Source organism: Aythya ferina (genome assembly GCF_964211825.1).
Source record: "Aythya ferina genome assembly, chromosome: 2".
Classification (NCBI taxonomy): Eukaryota; Metazoa; Chordata; class Aves; order Anseriformes; family Anatidae; genus Aythya; species Aythya ferina.
Genome location: NC_140297.1, coordinates 147,930,233 through 147,951,004, shown reverse-complemented (window position 1 = coordinate 147,951,004; position 20,772 = coordinate 147,930,233). Strand labels below are relative to the sequence as shown.

The 20,772-nt window shown below is 42.6% G+C and overlaps 1 protein-coding gene across 2 annotated transcripts in view; it reads right to left on the bottom strand.

Annotated features, from left to right (window-relative positions):
* DEPTOR (DEP domain containing MTOR interacting protein) overlaps positions 1-20,772 on the bottom strand; it is a 75,103-nt gene that overhangs the window by 39,199 nt on the left and 15,132 nt on the right. For both annotated transcript variants that reach the window (XM_084511459.1, XM_084511460.1), the window contains 2 exons: positions 7,428-7,606; positions 5,260-5,383 (listed from right to left, as the gene is read on the bottom strand). In XM_084511459.1, the coding sequence (XP_084367585.1) occupies positions 5,260-5,383; positions 7,428-7,606 (303 nt within the window). The remainder of the gene's footprint in view (positions 1-5,259; positions 5,384-7,427; positions 7,607-20,772) is intronic.

The window sequence follows — 20,772 nt, the reverse complement described above, 5'->3', positions numbered from 1 at the left end:
ATTCTGAAGTCGGGCATCAGCAATAGAGAACACAGAAGTTTCATTTGAAATTCCAGTGAAGAGGTTTGACGGGACCTGCTCCTTGTTATTTCACCTGAAGGATTTATTCCAGTGACTTTAATGAGAGCTAACCAGAAGCCAGGGCTGACTGGATCTGACTCCAGGCAGCAGATCATCAAACCAGTCAAAGGCTGCTCTGCCATGGCTGCAGCTGAGTGGCAGCTATAACGAACTGCTCCTGTCCGTGTTGGTGTGCCATTACCAACACCTCTGAGCTGAGTAAGGATGAAGAAAGTCAAAATTAGCTGAATTCAGGGATGGGGCCAAAAGCAAGAACGTGTATCATGGGGGACAAGATACTGGCTCCAGAACTCTTGCAAAGGTTTTATGCTTTTTCATATTTTGATTTCCCTACGTGTGCATGAAGGTTTAGCTCTCTGTCCCACATTAACCACATCTGATTTGGAGAGAGCTCCAAGACACCACCTTTATATGTCTCTCGTTCACCAAGCTTTTTCCCCTTAAGAAATAAAAAGCAAACCAAGAACTCGTGTCTTTTATACCATCTGCTGCATGGTTACCCAGAACTGGTTACCCAGGCTCTGCGGGCACCAAATAAAAAATCCTGAGGATTGTGTTAATTGTTCTTTGATGAGCTTATAATTAGTTGACCAGCTCACTGAAGCACCAGATAGAGAGGTCCTTGAAAAAGTGATGCTAATCATTACATTTCTACAGCCACAAAAGAAATCTGGAAAAATATCAAGTGGAAAAACACTCAGCTTGACATTTCACACCCTTCTGCATGTGCCCAGAATAGCACTGCAAAGGATTTGGACTTGTGAACAAACACACACAGCAAATTGACAGTTTTACAAACCCAGAAACAGCAATCCACTGCTAACTGAAGTAAATCACTGTAACGCCGCTGCTGTCAACAAAAGTGTACCAATTTCCACCAGCCAAAACCTGGCCTGTCATTAGCCAAAATTGGAAACTGCCTCTCACTCTTCCATTTTCTGTGTGTTTCAAAAAACACGAGACCATTAATGTCAAAACCTGTTATTTGCTACAACTTGTGTTATCCCACATCAAAGGAACGTATTTAGCCAAACACAAAACATTTCAGAAGATTTTTTTTTTTTTACTTTGTTTTATCTAAATAACTGCACCAAAGGATTAATTGAAATTAACCACTGCTGAGGTAAAATGAAAGTGGTTCAAAGGAAGCAGTCTCAAAATTATCTGAATGATTTCCTGAAATTAAAACCAGAAAATCACACTTTTCACTGTGAAATCTAATTGAAAGTTGAAGTTGAAGTCAATGTCATGAGATGACTCGTAGCTCCTAAAACTGACTGCACCAGAAACACAACAATCCTGCACGCCTGACCTAAACCTATGAGAACTGCAAACATAATAAAAATACGGTGCCTGCACAACTTGAATTTAAAAAAAAAAAAAAAAGAAAAAAGAAAAGAAAAAAAGAAACCCAACTATGAAAGGTCTGTGTTGGATTTATGTCAGACTTGCAGGGAGGGTTTTGTTGAACAGGAAACATGCTTATCTTATCCAATCTCTTTGGTCAGTCCTGCAGAGTATGAAAACTGATACCATCCCTGGGTCTAGTGAACTGTTCCAGAACTTTCAGGATGAATTAAAGAAGTAGGGAATCCATCAGGTTTCATCTCTAGTTATAAACCTGAAACTCAAAGCACGTTCACAGGAAGGATTACCAAAGTTTGCACTGATGTGCAGGGTATCTGAGCTGATTGATGATTTTCAGTGCAAATAAAGGGAGGAGACAGAGACTGATTTTAAATCTGCTAATCAGGCATGTTCAACCACCAAAGACATTCACGATAGGTGAGGGAGGTAGTGCCACAGGGAGGAGAGTACAGGGTACAAGGAGCCCTGTGGTCATGCAGAAGGGGGACAGGGAAAGGTTGCTCCTCAGCTTGGGGACAGTCCTGATGGCCCATGGGCACCTACCCCTCTCTGCTGTCTGAATGCTGGAAACTTGCCTAATGCATCCCCTCCTCTGTCCATGCAGCAGGCTGCTGAGCCTCCTAAATCATTTTGCTCCTTTTACCCATCAAGGGTAAAAATCTGCATGAAAGGTGTTGGATAATGTCTGCAGTGTTTGGCAAGGACAAACTACTCCAGCTCCTGAATGTAACCGTACTGCAGCCCTGATGTGATGGGCGGGGAAGGGCAGGAAATAGTATTACAATGCATGTCTTAAACAAGCAAATCCTAGTGAAGACCAGCTACACCTAAAAAACTTAAGACTGAAAACAAGTAAACCCAAACAGCCAAGGTATGCAGTCTTATCTTCTGTGAATACAAAATATTTCCAACGATGCATGGAGAATTTTTACTAGCTTTGACTGTCACAGACCGGTTTTGAAATGCCATGTATTTTTAAGCTACACTATATTTAGCACTTGGGGCTGGTTCTAAAAGTTTCTGAACCCGTTAGATACGTTGCCTAGGAGCAACCACCTCATGAGGATGAGTTATATTTAGATATAGGTGCTGCTTTGGGTATTAACTCCTTTCCCTTTATAAGCACCATTCTGCTGGTGTAGTGTAGGGTGAACTGAACACTAGAGCTTGGTTTGGGGACGGTTCTCCGAGCAGAGAAATGGGGATGGAAGCAGACACGCTGGCAGACAGAGCTTTTCCTACCATGGCTCATTTCACGCAGGAGACTGTTATCAGCCTCACCAAGAAAAAAAAATAAAATGATTTTGCTCACAGAAGCTAAAAACTGAAAACAAGATTGCAGTCTAGACACACCAATCAACTTCCTATAGCATGGGCTATGCCTGAGGGCAGTCTGTGTTAGAGACTAAAGGAGCAAATGCTCTGCTTCATAAAGCACAGGAGATTTCGGAGATGGGCAGTCCAACTATCTTTCCCAGTGTATCCAGTGAAGGATTTTGCCCAGTGGCATATTTTCTCGTGTTTTACCCGATTTATTTTTACTTTAATTAGTCACAGCCACAGAAATGAGCAACCTGATTTAGTGGGAGGTGTCCCTGCCCATGGCAGGGGGGTGGAACTGGGTGATCTTTAAGGTCCCTTCCAACCCGAACCATGCTGTGATTCTGTGACCCTAAATTTTACACGGCAGGTGCAACAAAAGGAGTGGCATTTACAGTTGTATTTTTTATATTTCAGATTAACTGCTGTTTCAGCAAATTGCCCTTTGAAGCCTCCTAACCTTGAAGACTGCATTTATCACCAGCTTTTTAACCTGGCTTTGTCCTGACACCTGGTACAGAGTTCAAGTGAAGACACCACAACCCTGGTTTGGGGAAAGCTGTAGAGCTGGCGAGTTGTTCCAAAGGCGCTTCCAACAACACACCCCGTCCCCTGGCAGCACTGAGCAGAGCAGTTGGCAGCCTTCCCTGGTTTTGCTGATCTTTTGCATCTGCCCTCTTGTGCAGGGGAAGCAAAAGGGATAGGCAATGGCACAGCATTTCGGGAAAACCCTGGGACACACCAGCAATAAGGGGCTGTTCAACAGGGGGTCATGACTGTGTTTTTAGCCTTCAGCTTAACATCTTCCTCTGTGCAGTTGCTGATTTATCACAGGAGGAAAACTAAATGACTCCAGCCAGAGGACTCAACGTCTCTCACCAAGAGGGAGTGTGGGCAGGATTGAGCCCAGAGCAATACTTGAAGCTTTTTGGTAAATAACACACCACAACTTTTGTGTTACTTTGCAGCACAAGCCAACATGCATTTTGTTCACTCTGCTTGAAAGTGCCACGTTACAATCCCTACATCCTGAATAAAATGTCATTAATTATAGATCGGGAAGTACGGTTAAGCTGCCTAGTTATTTGACGGAAGTAATCCAGTGGGATATTCAGTATCTCAGCACAATCATTAATTTCAAATCTTAATTAGATGTTCTTGGCTGGGGTTTATTTTTGCAACTGCTTTTAGTATAAGCTCTGATGCAGAAGCTTTGCAGACTGGAACAGTGAAGATTAATTTCACTCATTATTTAAAATCATAAGTCCTGGTGAAGCTGTAGAGATGGAGTTACAAGAAATATGTAGCCACTTGTTCAGTACATTTTGATGTACTAAGGTTTTGGGTCTTGGGATTACAATTTTAGATGACCAATCATCCGGCTGTGGCTCTTTTTTATAAAATAGAGTGAAAGGACTAAAATTTACATTGGGTTCTCACACAGGATGTGTTTACAAACCACAGACAACGTAACATAACAAATGCAATTTTGTTTTAAACAAAGCCATAGAATCATAGAAACACAGAATCATTTAGGTTGGAAAAGACCTCTAAGATCATCTTTACCTACCTTTAAACCTAGCACTGCCAAGTCCACCATTAAACCATGTCACTAACCACTACATCTACATTTGAACACCTCCAGGAATGGTGACTCAACTATTTCCCTGGGCAGCCCGTTCCAATGCTCCACAACCATTTCAGTGAAAAAAAAAATCCTAATATCCAACCTAAACCTCCCCTGGTGCAACTTAAGGCCATTTCCTCATCCTATCACTTAGTGCTTGGGAGAAGAGACTGATCCCCATCTCCCTATAGCCTCCCTAAAGGTCATTGTCGAGTGCAATAAGGTCTCCCCTGAACCTCTCTTTCTCTAAGCTAAAAGACCCCAGCTTCCCGAGATGTTCCTCATAAGATTTGTTGTCTAGAACCTTCACCATCTTCATTGCCCTTCTCTGGACTCTCTTGAGCACCTCGATGTCCTTCCTGTAGTGAGGGACCCAAAACTGAATACAGTACTCGAAGTGCGGCCTCACCAGAGCCGAGTACAAGAGGACAATCACTTCCCTGGTCCTGTTGGCCAAAGTATTTCTGATATAAGTCAGGATGCTGTTGGCCTTCCTGGCCACCTGAGCACACTGCTGGCTCATATTCAGCTGGCTATCGACCAATACCCCCAGGTTTCTTTCTGCTGGGCAGCTTTCCACCCTGTAGCACTGCTTGGGGTTGTTGTACCCCAAGTTCAGGACCAGCACTTACCCTCGTTGAACCTCCTACAGTTGGCCTCAGCCCAAAATGCTACAAGTCAACATGGTAGGAAAGAACAAGGGAAATGGGAAAGAGAGAAGGGTTACAAAGTCAAGACACAGGATTATGCAGGCCCATTACTGCTTGATTTGAAAATCTCTGACTATTCAAATGGATGAACAAGTATCATTTGCCTCCCATGGTACTATTATTGACAGATGATGGATGCTGAATGCAACGTACTTTTCATAGAGCCTTTGTCCTCTCATGAACACCTTCACCTCATTATCCAGCGGAAATGTCCCATCATCTTTTCTGAAGCGGTAGAAGAGTTTGACATCCTTGAATTCTTTATGCTCGTCACAAACTGAAATGTAAAGTGAAAAAAAAAAATCTTCATAGGGATGCTAAAGGGCTGAGAATCCATTTAGCAGGTATCACCGGTGAACTACAAAGCAAGCATGTGTGAAGCCTAGCCTCCTGTATTTCTTAGCATACAGCCACACACAGTTCTAATAAATGGTAAAAGACTGAAGAAAACTTTCAGACAGGTAACAAAATTTCTAGCTGAGAGGGACTGGTGTTCATCAGTTTCATGACTATTTCTAGGAATAGCAAAAAAAGCATCCTTCTGTTAGATACCTGGAAAACCTTTTGATGTAAACAGTTTGTTTAAAAAGATACCAGTGCAGAGCAACCAGTGATTTAAGGATTGGCAAACTTTCAATTGGCAAACCTAATGTTACTTGTATCATTTAAACAATGCTGTAGGAAAGCTGAGTCTCACTGCAGGAACAGTCAAAATCAAAGGCTTCTGCCCACTTAAAATTGTCTCAATCTCTCTGCCATGCCAGCTAGCAAATAGGAGGTACAACAGGAGCACACTGAGAAAAAATAAATAAGAATTTATAAGAGACCAGCTGATGACAGGTTCCTACAAATGGCAGAAGAGAGCTGCAGCAAGGGCATAAATTAATGGGAAAGCAACCCCAAGCAATGGGCTGTAGCAGAGCTGTCAGCCCACCCACATGGGCTCACGTACAGCAGGAGCTAGTACTGCTTGCACTTGATGCTGGTATTGAATGGATGCTCTGGGCTCCCTGCAGAACCCGATTAAACCTACCTGACTTTGCCCTCTCTCACTTCACTAACGATTTCATTAACTTCAAGCATAATGCATGAAAATTTTCAATAGACACCTGCTTTATGTGTAATAGATACGCACACACACGTATATAATTTGTATGAAAGTTACAGTGTGCTGTTGGATTCTGAGGTAGAAAACATTTAAAGGTTGTTAAAGTTTTAAACAAGCACTCAGAAATAAAATATCTATTGCTCAATTAAATTAAGTCACTCAGGCATCCATGCAACTCTTCACTGACATTTTCTCAATAGAGGATTAAGTAGTCAGATTTGAATACCCTGTAATTACTTTATTCTTTAACTATCTACCCTGAGTCCCAGTTTCCATAACAACCCAGAATTTTAATTTAATACCCAAGCAGAAGCTGTAGAAGAGGCACGCGTTCAGAAAGTGCATTTCTTCCGTTAATTAAGGTGTTGTGAATGCACTGCTGATAGCAGCAGTATCCCTGCACACACAATGACCCTTGCATAAAGTCAACAGTCATCTGTTAGCAGCTGCTTTATTTCCTATTAAAAAAGAAACAAATTGTACATTTAGTGCTTTTGAAATAGGCAATGATACTTCAAATAAAGGACTTGAATCTTCTTTGTTTTTGTGCTTTCCAGCCTCTTTGTACACTAAAAGGCAACTAAATGCTACCACTGATTTGGTAGCCTCCTTTTCATAAGTGTGAATTGTTATTCAAGACGCTAAATGGAACAGGTCTCAAACAGACAACGAGTTTAGGAGAAAATTAATCAGGGCACAGTCGGACATCTAACTTTCTTGCAGCTGTAGCAGCACAAATGTTTGTGCAGCTGGTGCGAGGAACAGAGCTGGAGAACAAATCCCTGCAAGAAAGACAACCTTTTTTTTTTTTTTTTTTTTTTTGCTGGCTTATTTTTCAAATGGGATTTTCAGCTGAAAGAGGAGGACAGGGCTGTGAAGAGGAGAGCAGGGAAGGGGGAGCAGCAGACAGCACCTGATGGTAGCAGCAGAGGGGGCAGGATCCAGCTGAGGATGCCAGGGAGGCAGGGAAGCATCAGCATGGTCTGCAGGGACTTCCCTCCTGTGCCAAAATGGGGAACACAACTCTATATCCTGACTGCCTCTCCATGTCCCTGGGGAAACAGAGGGACTTGTGGAGCAGCACCCTTCAAGCCAAATACCCCATTTCTGGCAAGGAAAGGACCCTACCTGTCCTATTCCTGAGTGGAGAAACAGGAGTGGGATTTCTCTTTGACTTACAACAGCTTTAGCTTAGAAGTGATATTGCACTTACCATGATGGATAATGCTGTGATCCAGTAACTTCTGGACAAGTTTAATTGCTGTCTCTCGGTCTGAGGCCTCCTTATGGTCAATCAGCCAGTCAATCAGCTCTTTGGCAACAAAGCAGTTGGGATACGTCTTGAGGTGGTGCCGCCGGTCCTTAATGACCTTCTCCTCGTGCAATCGGAGCCTGTGGGTCAAAAATCACCCTATGAATCCGCTGCTCAAAGAACCTCTGCTACCAGCAAAACTGGGAAAAGAGCTGAGCCAGTGCGCCCAAGCCTGGCTCACCCTGCAGCTGTTGGACACAAGGGGCAAAGAGCCTTCCACCCATGCTGGCAACCCCCACAAACCGATTGGTACCATTTCAAACCCCACCCTTGGGAAAACTGGCTTTCTGTCCAGTGGAAAAGACCAAAAAAAGAAGAACTGCAGAGCATATGAAGCACATTAAAAGGCTTCCTGTCTGTCAATTAAACTGTCAATAATTTGGAATTAATTTTCCCATGTTGCTGCTAATTTGTTCCATGTCACTCTTTTGTTTTTCACTACCACCGCCATAGACTTTTTTAAACCTCATGCGTTTTTTTAGATGCAGTATCTTCATCAATTGGGTAACTCCATTTTGCCTCCAGCTGCAAAAGTACAGCATTTATGATTTAAAATTCAGTCGCACAGCTGTTTCAACGTAATGTTATCTAGCACAAAAAAGTTGCCCCCTACTCTAAAGAAAAGGAAACCTATTCCTCACTCTGCAAACTCTTGGTAAATGTAATCTGCAAAATTCCCTCATCATAATGCAAGCAAGGAGGCTAGCTGATTTTGAGACACTTAGGTCAGAATGCAAAATCCTGGCTAGGTTAGTAAAGGCCTTTGGGTTTTGCATCTTTGTTTTTAGTCATTTTTTTCCAAACAAATATAATGAGTAACATCTGTGTCAATAAATTAATGGATAGTTGGTTTTTTTTGAAGTTGTTTAGCTTTCTGCTTTCTTGTTTATTTCTTTTTGGTTTTCATTAATAAATTCATTCATCCCATTTTTGCAGTGCCAGGTATGTACACAGCAGCTAGGAAGAAAACATTGAAGCCACAACTCTTGGGCTCCTACCACAAGCAAAAATATTGCCGTTCATTTCCAAGTGCCCTGGGTCCTACCATGTAAATACTCTCACTGACTTCAATGAAGTTCTGAGTGATGCTGCAATAACTGTAGGAGCAACAACTCTATTTTCTTTATGGCACAGCAGGGTGTTAACCAGGGCCACGGGAAACACAGAGTAGGAGTCCAGCCATGAGACCAATTGGCCTCTCAATGTGACTCCAGTGTGAAACAATTATTTCTCTTTAGAATCAAAGAAAGGGAGAAGAGTTGGCTGAAACTGGTGAAGACAGTGTTATTAGGGCAGTAGACAAACTTCTACCTAAAAATAGCAGCAAAGCAATGTTTTCGTTTTGCAGTGTTCAGCCTTGAACTACACTGGAATGTCCAATCCGTGATATGAATTCAAAGCCAGCTTCTGGAAGCATTAAAAAACGAATACTTTTTTTATTAAAAACATTAATAAATCAGATTAGTATTCTGGAAAGAAATACTGGTAAATATCACATGCATTGTGAAAATCTCTGAGCTAAAATATCTTTGCTTAAAGCATATTTTCCAGATGTGCTCTAGCAGCTGTTGCCATACTTCGAAAGAAAAGCCCACACAGCTCTAATTATAGAACATGCAATTATCAGTATTTCTGACTGTGCTTTACTTTCAAAACATATTTCGGGTTTTGCTAATGTTCATCAAGTCTTATGCTGCACAATGCTCTAGAAGAACAAAGATATGGAAAGGGCATATAATACATAGGTAGACAGCTCAACCCACCTCTCAGTCAAGTCTTACTGAATGGTGTTCATCTGATACAAAAGGGAACCCCGGTTCTATGAAATCCTTTGTACAAGCTCCATGCTGGGGTGTGCCAAGAGGGGTACGGTATTCTGTAAACAGGCCAGGAGCCAAGAGCACCAAAACCGAGTACTTGTGTCTTAAATTCTGGCTGAAGGCTTCCCTGCACTTGGTAGTCTCACGTATTTTAAGTTCTTTGTCCTGTCAAAAGATATGGGGTCCTTCTACAGCCTTCTTTCTTACTCAGAGCATTATAGGGTTTCTCTCAATAACCTTTTGCTTATATTCATGTAACTCGTAGAAATTTCATTATCTTAACTGTCTCCACCCACTGACTAAAGTGGATCCAAATTTGCTAAGAGGTTACAAAGTCATCAAGTCAAACAGAACATTATCACATAAAAGCTTCAAAAAAAAAAAAGAAAAAAATCTTTACGTACAATTTCCAAATGAAAGTGGGAACTTACTCTGCAGTGTATAGCCATCGTGTGCATACTGAATTATTTCCAGCTAATTTATTTGAAATAAAGAATGAAAAGAGAATTTGTTTTTTCTCCCCTGTGGCGTATGCTCTCCTCTCCGTCAGGCTCCCTCACCTCTACGAATCTGCTAAAAATCAGATTTTATGGAGGCGAAGTAGCTTAATAAACTGAAATTGTGCCTACAATTTATGCAGTACATAAATCAAAAGTTTAGGCCAGAACTCTAAAAACGTGTCGGTGTTCAGCCATATTTATCAGGAGCCAAATCAAATGGGATAAAAAGGGGAGAAAATGTAACAGAACACGATTATACACTGGAACCAAGGATCAAGTGAAGTGGTAAATTCTTTATCCCTTGGCATCTGGGAATGGGCTTTTCATCAAAAGACCTCAATGTTTTCCCTGAAAGTAATGTTACTCACTTTCCATCAGCTAGTCCGCGTTATGACTGGAATAGATATCCCTTGACACTAGGCACATTTCTCTCACTACAAGATGTTTCTCACAAGAGCTGCTCAGGAAAATCAGCTCCCTTACCAAACCTGAGCAGTCGGAGAGGAGAAGAGGCAGAAGAAAAAGGGTGAACGACAAAGGGCTATGGGGGAAACCTTGATTCAGCAACCCCTTGGACTGGAGTTGAACTCTAGAAAGCAATCTTGTGTACACCAGCACATCATCCATATATCATTCCCTACATTATTCAAGGTAAAATGCTGAATTTTGCACTTGGGACCATGGTCTCTGCTACCTGCGGGATACGATGTGAGAACTAAAGCACCTGAGCCATTCTCTGTGAACTGGAACAGGCACACACAACCCTTTAATATTTCCACCTTGATATCTCTGGCTCATATTTGTTCTTACAACAAACAGAGGCAGTCTGTATTTGCATGTGTGCATGCCAGAACAGTTTTCTTGGGGCCTTGTCTAAACAGGAGTTGGTGCTAATGAATAATATGCGGGGACTCTTGCCCCAGATAAAAGTGCCTTCCTCCTGTGGAGTGTGGAAAGGGCTAACCCAGAGCACTGTGCCCCTGTTTCGCAGTGAATGTGCTCAGGGCTAGTCAGGAACAACGTTACTTGGTGAGAAGCCATTAGGCATTTTCTTTACCGACTGTCAGAAAATCATGAAAATGGAAAAATCAAATTTTTTGCTTAAGGAACAAAGAATCAGGACCTCATTTGGGAAGAAACTGCTCTCACAGCTATATGGAATTTGTGTTTTGTTTTCCTCTAGGGAAAATAATGCTTTTTAAAGTCTGTTGCATCTTTCTCCGAACCAATGGGTAAGGATTTCGCAAAGGCAGTGACTGCACAAGAGTCTGAATTTGCTTTTAAAACCCACAGAAGGCCAATGTGCTGGCTAAAGACAGCACTGATGTCACCGACTGGACCACAGCTCAGATCTTTCACCCAGCTACTTCCCTCTGTTCAGTCTAGTAGTGTGTGCTTGGCTAACATCTGCCTTGCAGAACACCATCCAGTCCTGATTTCTACGCATGAACAGACAAAAAGCCTACTGCTCTTCTTGGTGGTTTTCTGAATAATTCATCTGCCATTCCCTGGTACATCCTATACTGTCCCTATGTTTATTGTAGCAAAGCTCAGTAAAAATGGGTAGGGAGTAGTTTGGATCCCGACACTTAATGGGAAGCATGGTATGAAGAGGAGGCTCAGGGTAGACCTCATTGCTCTCTACAACTGCCTGAAAGGAAGGTGTGGGGAGCTGGGGGTCGGCCTCTTCTCACAGGTAACCAGTGATAGCACTAGAGGGAATGGCCCCAAGTTGTGCCAGGGGAGGTTCAGGTTGGAAATGAGGAGACATTTCTGCTCAGAAAGAGCAGTCAGGCACTGGGATGGGTTGCCCAGGGAGGTGGTGGAGTCCCCGTCCCTGGGGGTGTTCAAGGAGAGGTTGGACGTGGTGCTTGGGGACATGGTTTAGTGGTGACATTGGTGGTAGGGGATGGTTGGACCAGGTGACCTTGGAGGGCTTTTCCAACCTTAATGACACTATGAGTCTATGATTCTATACGGCTTTGACATTGTGCTCTGCTCATTTACTTTTAATCAGTAAGAAGCAATCACACATATACATATGCACACACATTCAATCATGCACACCTATATGCATACATATATCATATATATATGTTTGCACATATATTTGTGTGTATATATACCTCATACGTATCACAGAACACATAATTGTAGAACTACTCTTTTTTTAATGAAAGAATACCAGTGAAGAGACCACTTAAAATGGCTATTCTTCGCAGAATTTACTAATTACCGAACAATGTACGCTGATGCTCTAATTAGCCATGGCATGAGGCACGTCCTGCCGCAGCCACGGCTGATGAGTCCCAGCACGCTGGCACAGTGCAGCTGCAGGACGCCCTCCTCCAGCCCAGGCAGTTGGCTGCAGTGACCGTGTCCGTACAGCCCAGCCCCGGCCCTGGCAGCCAGGACGTGTTCCACTTCTGCAGCTTTACCACCTCCAGGCGAACTCTGAGCTGAGCCACATCAGATCCCTTGGAAATTAATGGTGATGCACAGAAGGGAAAAGCACGGAAGGTGGTTTCTGCCATCTTCAAGCTCATTCACCGGTTTCATATGTCTGGAATTTCTGTCAAAGGAGATTTACTTATTTCCAAGCAAAGCAAGTCACAGCATCCTCTGGACTAAGTGGATAGAAAAAAAACATCTTGCCAAAGATGAGGATATTTGATGACAGTTCACGATGTTTCCACACCTCTTCTCAGATGACATCAGAAGTGCTGCACCAGTAAGTCGAATATCTCTTTTCTATTGAAAACAGAGCAGTTTTATATCCTCACAGAGGTCACAACCTTTGCTTTTTTTCTAAAGGAGTTTTCTCCATGTGTTTGCATGACCTGTCTACAGCACGAGGTAGGTCCTTACCAAAAGATGGCATTAGGAGCCAAATTCCCTCTGGAAGTTAACACACAGGTCAGCTGCAGGCTCAGTTCATTACAGACTAAGTGAGCATATGGCAATGTTTGCGCACATATACACACATAGGAAAATATAGAACGACGTGAAATACTTAAGAATTGTAATTCCCTTCACATTAAACTTCTGCCTTTTCACTGCCAGCATTAAAAAAAAAAAAAAAAAAGTAGGTCAGTGATGATATAAACTTTGTACACAGAGGCAATCACGAAGGTACTGTGCAAATGTGAAGTGTGTTGCTGGGACAAGCATTTCCAGATGGGCTTGCCAAGTCTCAGCTGAAGTGTCAGCGGTTCACTGCTGCTTGTTCCTCTTTCTATTTATGCTTCAGCTCTGCAATCGCCGAGTTCTGTTACTTGATATTCACAGGAGCTAAAACACCCTTTACAACACGGGGTCATACTGGAAATAGGATGGAGATATTTCTGATTTGGTGTCTGTGGTGGAGAAGAAACTCTACCATCTGAAATAGGGCTCGAAAGGGTGTCTTCACAGCATCTCCGGTTATCAGTTCTCATCACTGTGTCTATCTCTGTTTCTTTTTGCCCACAGCCATGCCGTCAACATGAGGAGATGCCAGAGCACTGAGCCAGATGGAGAGATTGCAGTCAAACCGCCTCTTGGCACATGGAGGAAAGCCCAAAGCTTCCAAAGAAATGACGATCCCACAGTGCTTCTGTGACTTCCAATAAGATAGCGGGGATGCCTCTTTTATGTCCTTGTTTATAAATTTGGAGGGTAATGAGGTCACTGAGCATGCCCAGGGAAGTCCTGAATACTCATAATGCCCTACTGACTTGGCCAGGGGTCAAAGCAAGCTCTGGAGAGCAGACCCAAGCATGGCGTAGGGTCTAGGATGAAATCAAAATGACATATCTTGGAGAGACTCTTTCCACTCACAAATTCAATCCAGAAATTCAGACCCATAGCCTCTGTGGTGATTACTCCAGACTGTGTGTCGAGGAAATGTGATCCGTGTGTTTGCATTGATCTGTCACAAAAGTACAGACTGCTTACAAAACCAAAGTTGCATTCTTAAGACTCAAAGGTGCAATTATCTGAGCTTGTATCTGGTCTTCATTTAAAAACAGCACATCATAACATTGTCGATCTGTTTAAACAGTGAATGCAAACAGGATCTTTAGACAACATTTACGTCAAGTTTTTGAATGTCTACGTAGGCATTTTTCTACGGTTTGACTCTGTAAGGGAAAGGAATGTGTGCAGAGGACTGCTGATGCCCTCCACTCTTGTCTTCGTGCTGTGATATACCCATGCCTGACGGTAGTCCAACAGTATCACCAGATCTGAACAAGATTTCGTCTCCTCTCTTCAGAGAAGCAGGGAAAGTCAGCATTTCACAAGACTACAGTACATGACACTATCCCCTCTGTCCACATGAAGCTGTAAAGCTGCTAATCTCCCTGCCTGCCAAGTCAGCCACTTTCATTTCACTTTTAATTAAAATGTACATACAAACATGACTAATACTTCTAACTGCCCATGCACTTTAACCTCCAGTGCTTCTGCCTCACTGGAAAGCATAAATCTGGGCTTTGCAAAGAAGAAAACATGAACTGCAGGCAAGTTCTTATTTCACCTGCCCCAGTCATAAGGAAAGTGGAAGTCTGCCCACTCCACCCCAGCTGGGGTGGAAGCTCTCAAAACTCAGGAGCTCACACTTCTCCTCCTCCACAAGCAGGTCAAATATAGTTGTGTGATCACAGAATCACAGAATTGCTTAGGTTGGAAAGGACTTTAAGATCATCAAGTCCAACCACCACCTAACACCACCAATCCCACCACTAAGCCATGTCCCTAATCTGTGTGTCAGTGCTATGTGGATCCCCAAAGAACCAGCCCACTGCAGTTTCAAAGTGCAGACCAGGAACCCCAGGACAGCTGTTTTGTTACAGACATCCCTTGTCTGGATTAACACGGTAACCAAAAGCCTAACAACTCTCCTGGACTTTTGCCAAAAATCACTCTCAATGAAGTATTTCACAGGCAGAACAGAGGAAGAAACAGTGTAGGACTCCTGGAAGGTCAGTTAAAAAAAAAAAAAATAATACTGAAATCTGTCAGAGAATGTGGACTTGTTATCTCAGTAGCATGGCCAGCAGAAGCAAATGTTCCTCTGAAATGCTGACTAGGGCAAATATGGGTTAAAAAGCCTAAGCCCTACAGCTATTACTGCTGTCACTGCCACTTGGAAACCTGGAGAGACTGACAGGAGAATGAGGATCAGGATGTGGGACTGCAGGGCTGTGGCACTGGAGTCAGTAGGAGAGGCTGCAGCAGGGACACGAGGGATCTGGGTGCCAGAAAGCGTGGCTGGGCCATAACCTCTCTCTTGGAAGCACGTTGTGTCCTAAGGGCTAAGGAACCAAAAAAAAAAAAACAACAGGCTGACATCCCTTAAGCACCAAGGCTGAGGTCTCTTTTACATTTACCACAGGGCAAAGCTGAATGTGACTGTGTGCAGGAGGTTTCAGAGCTCCTTAGGAACAAACTAGGCCTTCCTACCGCCCATCTCCCACTGCCCTAGGGAACAGCAGACCTGTAACACCCTCAAAGCCCAGCAGCACTGCACAGGCCTGCACTGCAGCCAGACATATTGCTATCTGACGACTTAACCCAAGAAATCAATGGGAGAACTGAAATTAGGTTTATCTCAGGTGCAGCTGTGGTACTTCTCCCACCCTGTCAGAGTGACAAATAGTTTTGCCAAGATGTTTTACTGCTTTGGGTACCCACGATCCCAAAGTCCTTGCAGGCCCGGCTGCTCTCAGCCTGAGCACCACAGATCTGCAGGTGGTACAGTGGCACAGCGATGGCTCCCCTAAATTTTACCCTCCTCAGAGGGGCACCATCTGTTTGCACCCCTCCCAGCAGTTACCAGCAACCCCCCGAAAGCAAATAAAAGATTTTTTGCCTTCATCATTAATAATGCTGCAGTGAGATCTCAATTGCTTTTAGCAATTTTTCTTCCCTCTCTACACAAAACTGCAACTAGCAGCTGGCGAGGTATCCAATTACTGGGCTGTGTAAGCATGAACGTCAGTAAGCATAAATAGCCAGTACCTGACAGGTAATAAAATGAGTAATAAACTACTTAGTGCTGTGTATCACTGATAGCAATCAGAATGTTATATTCGGGCTATGATTCAAGACTTTTTATTCACTTCCAAGAAATATGAAGTAGGTTCATCTTAAAATTATTATAGAAGCAATACTCTTTCACTATGTTGTATGAAAAACTTCCCACTTTGTCTCTTCGTGTTCTAAATGAATAGCCTCCTTTTTCATGTTTGGTGTAACAAGGCTTTATTTTTATTTTGAAGGAAGCTGTGAAAGCACTAACTGAAAAAATACTGAATAGAAGAGGCACTCTATACCGAAATGCTTTAAATAAAAATAATCTTACCGTATTTTGCTACTGATTCATGCTTTTTTTACCTCCTATGTCTGGCAATTCTGAAATACTGCAATATATAGGTTGCAGCCCTGACACAAGACATGATTTGGGTGATTTTCTTCCACTGTCACCCAGAAGTCTGTTGAAATCCGGTGGTTGACCACTAAATTATAAAATAAAGCTGCAAATGGTGCAAATTTTTAAACACAAGAAGTGTTTACATTCATTTGAGTGGATCACCCAAAAGTGGTTAAAAATGCAACTGGATGACCTTCATGGTGCAAGAAATTAAGATGCAGGTACAGGTAAGACTATAAAATGCAAGGTCATGAACTAACAGCAAAAAGTTCAGCTAAAACTGTCAACTTGGAAGCTGAAGGCAAGACAGAATAAGAATCAGTTGAGTATGCAGTAGATGAACTACCACCAAATACAAGCTATCGATGCCCTAAGACCATGCAAAAAACAAAGGCATTCATAGGTTGTAGTAACTGAGACGTTTCCAGGAATAATGGGAAGCTGTTCCTGTCACCGTACATGTACGTGATACTGCAAGAAACCATCTAAGCACTGTGTATCATTTGTGTCATCCTCATTTAAGAATGATAAGTCCAAAGAGACAGTGAAGCAGTGCTGTGCTGGTATGAGAAAAGATGAACAAGTCTCAGAAGCTGGAAAAAAAAAAACACACTGGCCTGGGAGTCTAGCCTTACCTAAACAAAGAGTAAGAGGAACATAACTGTGCCTATAATCTTTCAGGTCAGTTAAAAGCCAAGGGCTTAACTGATGTTGAGGGATGCTAAGATTAAAACTAGACAAAGTTTTTGAGCAAGATTTTCAGTTTGTTACTTGACGCAAGAACTCACCTAACTTTTAGAGAAGTGTGATAAATACATTAAAGGCTTCTGTATTGTAGCAGTCTGCAGAAGACCTTCCTGCATTTTATAATTACAGGACTTACCCTGATTTCTGTAAACAACCTTAGGAACACTATGGGTAGAATGAATATCAGAGGCTAGCTTTCGAATGCACTATACCAGGGTTCACCGACTTTTCAAAGCCCTCTTTCAACTGAAAAAAATAAAAATACAAATAAAATCTTGCCTTGTTTAAATTAAGCAGAAGTGATTATGCAGACAGAAACCATCTTAAAAGGGCTCGCTAACATTTTTATTAGTTTCCAGGAGATACAAGGGTATACCATCATAGAGGTCTGGCTTTCACATAAGAAAGGGCATGTGGTTTTGCTTAATGGGCTGATAGATGCAATTAGCCTTGTAGCACATTAATTTCGAAGTGTGTAATGTGAAGTGTGTATGCAGGAGGGTCCAAGAGTATTTGTGCATCAGGGAAGTATCTGTGAGACAGTGGGGGAGACAGGCTCTATCGACACCAAGCCCTGTAAGGTAACTGCAAAGTCAGATGTTAATAAGGCATCACGTCGTCTTAATTCCATTCTTGATAATGCACAATGATGTGAATGCAGCGTTATTCAATAGACTAAGGAATCCATATACGTGAATGTAAAGCACAGGAAGTTATGGCTCAATATGAGGGGGCACTTCTTTACTGAGAGGTGACAGAGCACTGGGACAGGCTGTCCAGAGAGCGTGTGGGGTCTTCTTCTCTGGAGATATCCCAAACCGGCCTGGATGCCATCCTGCACAATGTGCTCTAGGTGACCCTGCTCGGCAGGGGGGTCAGACCTCTTCAGAGGTCCCTGCCAACCTTGGCCATTCTGTGATTCTGTGAAATGCATATTTTGAGGTATGTAATCACACTTGACTCACAAAAAATGTTCTTTGTTGTTCTTAAAGAATAAACAGGTTATGTTTGAGGGTTTTGCTTGGGAGCTTCCCCACAAATCTGTGACACCTGCCGTTCTTCATCCGCTTGCCAAAGCACACGAGCTGTCGGTATGACAAGAAGCGTCCACATCTGTGAACATGTTTTCTTGTTTTTGGAGCACAATACTACTTGGTTTTCATTTTTACTGTGCAAATATACACCGGTCCTTATGTGGCTGACTGGAGGGCAGCTATTAAACTGGCCCATCACTAGTTTATAGTCAGCACCAAACTCATTGCATGTTTTCCAACAACATCTGAGGGAAATCCTACAAGCTTAGTGACAAACAGCTGTTTAAAAAAATGGTGTCTGCTGTGAGAAAATCCCATCAGTTGGCCAGCAGCACATATACAGGCCAGGGGTCAGGTCTGCACCCTTGCTCAATCAAAGCACAGAAGCCAGGAGGAACAGCCACGGCAGAGGGTCACTCTGCCAGCCCAAACCTACATTTGGATAAAGTCTCTACATGTCTGTACACTGTTGGCTTTCCTGTCTCCACATACAACACCCACTCGTCCCACTGAGACCCAAATCTTTTCTAGTTTGCAGGAACTTCCCAGCGCTCATCTGAGATCTCGAGAAGCTACCACAAACTGCCTGCCTGTACAGTCATTCTCACCCGGCTCTATTTAAGTCTGGAATTTGTCTCATTTTATATAGTGGCATATGATGTTTTATTTTAATTTATTTACTGAAATAATATAAAGTATGCAATTATTAACATAAATAAATCAAAACGTGACAGAAGCCTAAGTAGACTCATGTTACAGCCTTTTTCAGTTCCCTTAAGTTGTCATGTTTGCTTAAGAAAAACATTGCTTTAAGTGTAAAATATAAGCCAGTATGACCTTCACTGCCAGCTGGAGGCAACAAAGCAGTATAATCCTAATTAACATTCTGCTCATTTATATATGCTCTTCTTAAAGAGAAACCTGTAACATCCACTAAGGCTCAACAGGAAGTGACAAATGAAGAAGAAGAAATTAATCTCCTTCTCCAGAGAAAAATAAAAAATGTTTCGGAAAACTATCGATTGCTCCAGAGTACATTAAATTAGTTCCAAATGCATCTCTGCCAAATGGCAACAATGGTTTTACTCAACAATTCGGCAATATAACATTACTGCATCTATTTTTTTAAACAGAGAAATGATCACCCTCTGCCACAAATGTTTTAATTATAAAAAAAGATCCTATCTGCTTTAAATCCATTACATTGTATAGGCCATACAGACATGTAACGTGAACAATTATGTTACAGGAATTTAAGTGGATTAGTCAATGGCGTGCAGTTACTCATCCTTAAATTCTGGCACGCTAATGAAGAACTTCATTGCTAAGGAAAATGTATCAATAAAAACACATTTAAAGACTAATTATATTCAAAGGATTTCACTTTTACAAAAATCCCGGGAATGGTTTCTTTGGTTGAGCTCAGCGGTTTTCTACATCTGATATATGATATGAAAAGATACACAGCTGCTGCATAACCATTCCACGAACAGTTCCTTCTGTCAGTCTGCTATCAAGGAACTTGTCATGTTTGATTAAGCCTTGTTAAATGTTCACAAGTAGACGAGCTTTGAAAAGATAAATATTACAGAAGCATTTTTCCCCTGTTCTTAAAATGAAATGAAATTTTTTCCTTTAAAATAATAAATAAATAAGGAGCCCAGAGAAGTCCTGCTTGCTCCACTGAACGTCCTGCTCCCATTGCTGGACCATGTGTTTACCACTTCTCATTCTAGGCAAAATTATCTCTTCACACATGCAGAAAGCTCAGTGAACAGGTATTTATGCGCTCTGACAGTAAATTCAAGCCGTGACTTATTATTGCTTTAATAGCTCAGAATGTGCATCCTGATCCTTATTCACCACATCACAGCACTGGCTTTACATACAAGATCAGCCATAGCCGAATGCTGGTAGGATTAGATTACAACAATATGGTCATGTTTATAGAATCACAGCATCGTTAGGGTTGGAAAAGCCCTCCAATATCATCTGGTCCAACCATCTCCCTACCACCAATGTCACCCACTAACCCATGTCCCCAAGCACCACGTCCAGCCTCTTCTTGAACACCCCCAGGGACGGGGACTCCACCACCTCCCTGGGCAACCCGTCCCAGTGCCTGACTGCTCTTTCTGAGCAGAAATGTCTCCTCATTTTCAAGACTCTGGGTCAGGCCTGAATGTGAATCCAGAAGACATGCTGATCGTTCGGGACAGGCTTCACATGGGCAACATGAGAAGAGCAGGCAAGAGGCCAAGGCCTGCACTGTGCCTTCATGCAGACTTAGGTATTCGCCTCTCATCAGCATAAATGGTCCAGTGCTGTGTGTTACTCCTAAAACCAGTTTGTTTATTCATGAAAAGCACTGGCATCTCCTGTCCTGAAGAAAGGCCAGATCTGCGGGGAGCCAGGGTATGGTCCCTACTCAGATTGTAGGCACAACCACAGCAGGGCAGGTAGGCCACGGGCACCTCTCACCACAGCCACCCCAACACAAGGAGGCCTGCCAACAAGCCTGCCATGGTTTAGTCCTTTCCTCATCCTGGCTATTAAAGCACACCACAAACACTGCCAATTAGGTCTTCATTTGACTGTAATTACAATGGGCTTTCTGAATGCAGAATAATACAGGATTTTGGTCCACACGTACGTAGACTATATATGAACGTAGACTCATATATGAGCATATATGAACTGCTGAAACTGCAGAAGGTTTGTGGGCACTGA